Source organism: Ananas comosus, linkage group 17, assembly GCF_001540865.1.
Source record: "Ananas comosus cultivar F153 linkage group 17, ASM154086v1, whole genome shotgun sequence".
In the NCBI taxonomy this organism is placed as follows: Eukaryota; Viridiplantae; Streptophyta; class Magnoliopsida; order Poales; family Bromeliaceae; genus Ananas; species Ananas comosus.
Window position 1 is genome coordinate 9,972,369 of NC_033637.1, and position 8,275 is coordinate 9,980,643.

The following is an 8,275-nucleotide window of genomic DNA, read 5'->3' on the forward strand; positions in this document are numbered from 1 at the left end:
ATATTGATTATATCAGCAATCTCGTGTGGATACCTATAGAGACCGAACGCTTGTACGATTTCAAGAAAACCAATTCCACACTCATCAAATTGCGGTGAAGATCTATCCGCCCAAATGTGGAGATTGATCTTCTTTTTCTCCTTAATCATAAACAACACGAGGAATCCTGTTTACATGATTTTTGAGATTAGATCTTGAACATTGACACTTAATCGCACGCAATTTTCTAACAGAAGGGAGAGGAGGGGATGATGTTTGTGAGAGAACATTTTTAGTACTTTACTTTGAAATGGGCTAATCCAAAATTCAAGCCGGACTGAGTTATAAATAAATTTGATCTTTTTCATTCTATATTAAAATAGAAATTGAAATCTAATTCCTGTAAAACAAATAATAACTATCGGAATTAATAAATCTCATTCTGATTTCATAGTCTAAAATAAAAGAACCAAACATCTCCTAAAAATTGTGCATGGTCCAACTTGATCTAACTTAAGTGGGACAGAAGGATTTACGCATATTACATTGTGCATGTGGCGTACACCATGATTTATGAACATAAACTACGCATTTATATATATATATATATTTACTTCCATAGCTGATAATTGTCAAAATTACATCTCAAATGCAGATTAATAGTTAATTTGTGAAACTAGCCTCCATACAGATTGCTACTATGATAAATCCTAATTAATTTGTAAATTATTCGAGAAGAATTAATGGTAGAGAAAATGAATCTTGTCCCACTTTTCACTGTAAGAAGTGCAGATAATCTTTAACAACCTTATCCACCATGACTTTGTTAGCTCTCTCTGTTGGGTGATAGCTATCCCAGAATACATACTGTGAAGGGTTGGAGCAAGGAGGACTCAGACTATTACAAAGCACTCCAGCCTCCAATACTCCTGTTCCGCAGCAACCCTTTTTGGACTCCTCAAATCCTGTCCATAGAAGAGTTCTATTCTTAATTAGAAACCATCTAGTAGTACATTTCCAAACAGCCCAATTATGGACAAAACAATGCTAATCCATCCTATTATTGTTAGGGGCGCCAACGAGCCGAACCCGAGCGAGCTAACCCCAGCTCGTGCTCGACTCGTTAAAGTATCGAGCCGAAAAATTCGGCTCGTATTCGGCACGTTTATTAATGAGCCGAACACGAGCCGACTCATGAACCATAAGTTAAAAGAATTATAAAAGATACGTATAGAAAATAAATTTATGAGATCTTACTTATTTGACTTTAATTTAATAGTTGAAACTTTACATATAAATAACTATTTTTATAATTGAGTTGGACTTTATACTTAAGTTAAGCTAAAAACTAATTATTTATTTAGAGTCCGATTGCTATGCTATCGATAGCACCAAACACTTGGTGCTATCAAGTTTTCTGCCGTTAGACCTTTAATTATTTTCCTTTAATTATTTTTATCCGTTAGATTATACTATTAAACCAACCACCCACTCAACTCTAGGGGGCCCACATCATCCTAACCGCACATCTTTTAATCCAAGAGCACCAAGTCATTGGTGCTATTAATAGTATTCTACCCTAGTTCAATATATATATATATATATATATATATATATATATATATAGAGAGAGAGAGAGAGAGAGAGAGAGAGAGTCCGGCTATGGGTTGTAAAAGACACATGCACTTGGTACATTGTACAGTTTTTACAGTCTAGATCTATCGTCTTTTAACATCTTTCAATCGTTAGATTATCGTATTCACCAACTACCCAACTCACCTTAGGGGCCCACTCATCTAACCGCACATCCTTAATCCAATGGCCAAATTTACAAGTACCCAATGACGTTATGTACTTTTAAAAGCATAGGAGCTCAATTTAATATAGTATATATATATATATATATAATATGCCTACTAGACTCATATAGTACCAGCTTGGTACTATTGAGTTTTTGGCCGTGGGATTGAAAAGATGAGCGGTTAGGTGATAGGATCCCGGTTATGATAGTGATCTCTAGGTTGAGTGGGTGTTGTTTAATATAGATATATTAACGGGTGGAAATGATACACAAGAGGTAGATCTGACGGCTAGAAACTCGAATAGTACAAGGGCTCTGGTAACTATGGATAGTATCAGTAGCCGTACTCTCTCTCTCTCTACTCTCCTTCTCTCTCTCTCTCTCTCTGCTCTCTATATTAATATATTATAATAATATATATATGTATTCGAGCTGCTACGCCGACGGCTGCAGAGACACAAAGCGAAGCTTACATGGAGTCGTGTTGGTCGTCGTTATTACAAGACTGAAAAATTTAACTATCGTGTTTGGCTCGTTTGATTAACGACTGAAACAATTTAACTCGTGTTTGGCTCGTTTATTGAAACGAGCGAATTCGATCTCAATCATTTCAAGCTGAACATGAGTTGGTTCGCAAACGTGCTAGATTACCACCCCGAATTATTATACTTTTATGACCAATGCTATCTGTATATCTAAAAAGAAAATGTAAATTTAAATTTAAAATATTTTTGAAATTTTAAAGGGGTAAAATGTAGATTTTTAAAAGTCATGAAAAAAAGTAAAAATATGGATATTTCTCCATTTTAGTCTTTTAAAAAAAAGTATATTATCTAGTGCATCAAATGGCCATAAGCCAATGGTCTAAATCAAATAACCATGCGAAAAGAAATGTTAGAATTTCTCAATTCAAAAATACAGTTGTGAGATGTGATCTAATCGTGACAAAAAATATATATATATATTTAACAAAAATTGAATTCAAGTGATTTGACTTGTTTTACAATATCAATCTAGCAAAGACGTTGTTATACCGACAATCCAATATTATCGATTTTGAGTTATTCTGATCATAAAAAAATACTTTTAAAAAGAGAAAATTACAGAATTCAAGTCATAGTACTCCAGACGATGTTTAATATAATGTCAATCGTGGATTAGGATAACTCATCACAAAAGATGATTTATTAGGGCGAAGGCATTCATATATGCTATATATATGGTCTTATAAGTATTGTAACCGGACTATATATATATATATATATATATATATATATATATATATATATAGAGTGAGGCTATTATGCTATCGGAAACACGGAGCCTTCCGTGCTTCCAGCTCGTTTTCGATGTTGCGACTTTCGAATCGTCGATCGGCTCCGTTAAACTTGATCTAGAGTATTTGGAGTACCTAGAAAATAAATTTTATTATTTTTCGATATCATTTGCCTAGTGATCAAATGGGCTCAAAATCAACAAATTTCAATGGCCGTAGTGAACCGCTTGCAAGTTTAACGGTGTAGAAATATCCAAATTACGTGAAATTTTGATAGAAAATTCTTTGTACTATATAAAACAAGATCAATATCTTTGATTTAAAATTTTAATATCATATTATTACATTTTGTAAGATTTTTATTTTCAGCCGTTGATTTTGAGCCCCTTCGTTCACCAGGCAAATGATATCGTAAAATCATAAAATTTATTTTCTAGCTAATTCAAATACTCTAGATCAAGTTTAACGGAGCCGATCGACGATTCAAAAGTCGCAACATCAAAAACGAGCTGGAAGCACGGAAGGCTCCGTGCTTCCGATAGCATAGTAGCCTCACTCTCTCTCTCTCTCTCTCTCTCTATATATATATATATAATGGGAAGTGAAGCTCACCTTGCGCTTTTGGATGTTCAATCAGATCAAGCAAGACGGAGTAGATGTCAAGGTATATTATCTTTGTTCCTTGCAGTTTCGCCGTCAGCCGATTCGCTTCTTTTCTAAGCTCTCTGTTGTACTTCTGTGCAAGTTCATTGCTTTGGTGAGCGCACTTCCTATGAATTCCTCCGACCAAGGTTCGTTGTGCTGGCATGCATCCAACCGGAGGCAATCCTACAACACCTACCGCCCGTGCGCCGAGTCCGACCAAGTCCTGTATCATTTATCACTACAACAGAATTAGATTATAGAGATATATTTTTGAAATATTTTTGTATAAGTGTTTCATCTATGCCTAATTTTTTTTAAAAAAATCCACTAGGGCCTAAATATAAAGTCCAATCTAATCAAAAATAAAAAATTTCTCTATTCAACCAACCACACCCAGTTCACTGAGCCCAATTACAAATAGAAAAGAAAAAAAAATCGATCACCATCTCTCTTCTCCTGCTCCGTAGCCGCAGCCAACAAGATAGGTTTCTGGTGGAGTGGGTCGCCATGTGTCCCTCTGCCACAGGTGTTGGTGGAGTGGGTAGAATATATAAAGGCGGCCCTCGAGGATCTCGCAGGGACCGTAGAGGATTACGATCGCCGTGTGTCCCTCTGCCACAGGTGCTGGTGGAGTGGGTGCTAAATATTAAGGCGGCCCTATATATAGCGACTCCACATATAGCAACACTTTTAAAAAGTATCGATAATTTAGTGAGCATCATTTTTTTTTTACCTGTACCGATATTTAAAAATGTCGCTATACACCGCTTTTGTTGTAGTGTATATATAGAACAACACAATATAGTAACCCATTTGAAGTTCTTGTTAAAAAAAATTTTTTTTTTTTGAAGGATTATATATATGATTACCTGGACGATTCGTGAATTGCTTTGCATCAAGAATTTGCTGTAATTCGCGATGCCCTTAGATGTTCGGTTGTTTAAGGGGTTGGCGAGGAACTGAACGACGTCGTTGCTTCCCGCACACACGACGAATTGGCTCTCCGCGATAATGCTCGCCGCCTTCTCCTCGCCTACCAGTGTTCGCAGTCGCTCTTCGTACTCTGCGAACATTTCTAGTTGCTTCCTCATTGGTATGACCGACTGAAGAGCGCAAAGCGAATAAGGCACGAGCAGAATGCGAATATGAATGAGATCAGACGTAAATTTATTACATGTGTTGCGTGATCGTATAAGCCTTACTGCGAGGGTAGCTGTCGCGGGGTCGAAACCGGTCCCGGCCGAAGCAAAGCTTACGCCGGTGAGAAGATCTTGAGCACTTAGCTTGGTGCCAAGATAAGCTGGCAAAGTTTCCTTCACCCCAAGTTCAGAAGCTGAAAGTTAAGAAGAGATTTGTGTTAATTATAAACAAAGTAGATGCATTCACGTAAGTCTTTAAAGAAAAATTAATGTTTGTTTTCCACAAGCATATATGTTACGTTATTACTCCATACAAGTCTTAAAGATAAGATGAAATCGTTGATTAATTCGAGTTGTTTTTAACTATATAAGTTATAAAGGATTGGCTTCTAAATTATTAATAAGTTTGGATTTTAATTTTTTCATAGTTATTCATATGTACGAGATGAGCACTATAAGATAGTACAACTATATATAAGGGAAAGAGTCCGACTATTGTGCTTGTAAAAGCAAGCTTTTGGTACTTGTAAATTTTTTACTGCTAGATCTAAGCTTTTGATCATTTTCATTCGTTAGATTATACTATTCAACCAACCACCCACTCAACTCTAAAGGGCCCACATCATCCTAACAGCACATCTCTTAATCCAATGGCCAAAAATCTACAAGCATCAATAACTTATACTTTTAAAAATATAAGAACTCAATTTTATATATATATATATATATATAGAGTTGAGCTAGAATACTATCGGTAGTAAACGAGCCGTTTTACTACCGATTTGTTTTTGATGATAGAGCTTCCAAATTGACGATCGGCTCCGTTAAATATGATCTAAACCATTTAAACTATCTAGAAATCAAATTTCACGCGCTTTCGATATTGTTCTTCTATCCATCAAGTAAACAGAAAAATAAATGGCTGAAAATGAATATTCTTTAAAAAATAATGATAGGAGTCTTGTAATCAAGATCAAAAGTATAGATCTTGTTTAAAATAGTTTAAAGAATTTTCTAACAAAAATTTAATTGATTTGGATATCTTTACGCCGTTAAACGAGAAAACGTCTCTTATCGACCGTTAAAATTATAAATTTTGAAACCTTTTGATCATTAAGCAAATGATGTCGAAAATATTTGAAATTTAATTTCTAAACACTTCAAGTGGTATAGATCATGTTCAACGGAGCCGATCGTCAATTTAGAAGTTCTATCATCGAAAACAAATCGGTAGTAAAACGGCTCGTTTTCTACCGATAGTATTCTAGCAAAACTCTCTCTCTCTCTCTCTCTCTCTCTCACATATATACTATATATATAATATATAATATATAAAATTAGCTGGATACTATTAATAGTAAAGCCTCTTTCTTGCCTATCAATTTTACTTATTGGTATGAAAAATTGTAGCGGTCAGAATGATATTATCGGTTAGAGTGAGTGTCCCTCTCTAGGTATGAGTGTCCCACTGAGTTATAGTATTTAATCCAAATTCGGTTTAGAAATAATAAAAAGAGTGATCCAAAGGCTAAAACAACTATAGCCCAACAATAGGGTTTTGCTACTAATAGTAGCCGAGTCCAACTCTTCTCTCTGCTTCTCTCTCTCTCTCTCTGTCTATGTCCGAGTCACCTCTCTCTCGTCTCCTCTTCTATATATATATATATATAATTATTATGAATAATTGCGCGTGTAAACTTATTAAATCATTCTACACCTTAACAAGAAATAATTTATTTTCTTCGTTTTTATTTTCATTTTTTTGCTTCTGTTGATTACCGCATACATATACATGTTTATTTATAGTTGCTCAAATATCCTCAAAAACTTTAGAAAACTCTCATTTGACTCCTACTTCTTTTTTTCAACTATTACACCTTACTATGTCCTCGCGTTATTTCCAAATCATCCTTACAGTTACCCATCCATTAAGTTAGCATGGGGTTAAACATTGATTTATATTACTGTAGAATTAAAAAAAAAAAACTCAAAATATCCTTTTTTGTCTTAACTTAAGGACAAATAAAAAACTGTTTGTGATAGTTAGAGAGATATGTTTGAAAGGACCAAAATTAAAGATAATTTTATTAACCCTAACTTTATGATAAATAAAAAATACCGGTAATGATAGAAATGATATATTTAAAAGGGCAAAATAGTAATTTTATAGAGATAACAGTTATTGTTAACAGTTCATTAACAGAATTTAACTTAAGAGATATATTTTAAATAGGTTGGAACGTAAAAAGAATATTTTCAATATTAACCTTCTAAGTGGGATAAATCAGAAAATCAAAAAATTTTTAGAAATATATAAGCAATTGCCCCTTATTTATAATTAGTTTACCTAGGAAGTCCGAGGCGATCTTGCCGTTGGAGAACCTGCCGGTGGCCTTGTGCGTGGGGAAGTCCACGCCGTACGGGGGAAAGTTGCTTCTGACGGTGGTTGGGATTTGGTTGTTATTACCGGGGTCCATGATAGAATCTCCCAAGATTATCACGGCCGGCACGACGGGGCCTGCCCCGTGGGTTGGCACGCCCGCTTCTGCTACGATGAGAAGTTGGAGTAAGAGTATGGAAATGGAAAGAGCAGGCGCTGCACAAACCATACATATTGATGCTATTTTAACAAATAAGAGGGAGTGGTTAGAGGAAGATAGAGGAGTAAAAAAAAGATTAATTAGAGAAGAGGGAGGGGAAGCAAATGGAATTTATGGTTGGGGTTGGACGGAATCAATGGATTGGGCTCGCTTTGATTACTTTGTCCTCCGAATGTGTAGGGGAAATGCACGAGACCCGGTGTCTCCGGTGGGATGCTACGCTGGGACGTGAAGGTTTCCTCGGAATTTACTTTGTATCCAGTTATCACGCGCGCACGTACGGATATTACCCCTCCTGTACCAAGTCATTTTTTTTAAGGCTGATTTAGAGCTACTCAGTTGCGTCCTAACAGTATAACTTTGCAACGAATACTTTTTCGCATTTAATCAAATAAAGAGTAAAATCTAATTATATTGTTCTATTATGCCCAAGAATGTAAATTTCGAACAAATCGATATTGATACCATATTTAGCTTCATTAAAAAAAAAAAAAAAACTAATCTAACTTTTTTTAAAAAAAAATTTTCTAATTTAGCCTTAATTTTGATGGATTATTAAACAAAAGTTGATTTAAATAGTATTTATATGCTAATTAGGAGAGATTTTTTTTTCTCTCTCCTCCCAACCGACTAATATTTAAAAATAATTAATTTTTAATATAATAATATTAATTAAAAATTAATATTTAATAATAATAAATATTATTATTATTGATTTTTTTTTTTAGAGAGAAAGATAGCAACATGCTATCCTTTTCGTTTATTTTTTTCAAAAATAAATTTAGCTGAAAATATGAATCAACGGAAATGTGAATCAACTATGATTTAAACTTAG

The 8,275-nt window shown here is 34.6% G+C and overlaps 1 protein-coding gene across 1 annotated transcript; it reads right to left on the bottom strand.

Moving 5' to 3' along the window:
- LOC109722910 (GDSL esterase/lipase At1g58480-like) lies at window positions 603–7,449 on the bottom strand. Its single transcript, XM_020251088.1, has 5 exons — window positions 7,188–7,449; window positions 4,904–5,034; window positions 4,571–4,804; window positions 3,669–3,924; window positions 603–944 (listed from the first exon to the last, which is right to left on the bottom strand). Exons 1-5 carry the CDS (start codon window positions 7,447–7,449, stop codon window positions 754–756), a joined length of 1,074 nt encoding a protein of 357 aa, XP_020106677.1. The 3' UTR covers window positions 603–753.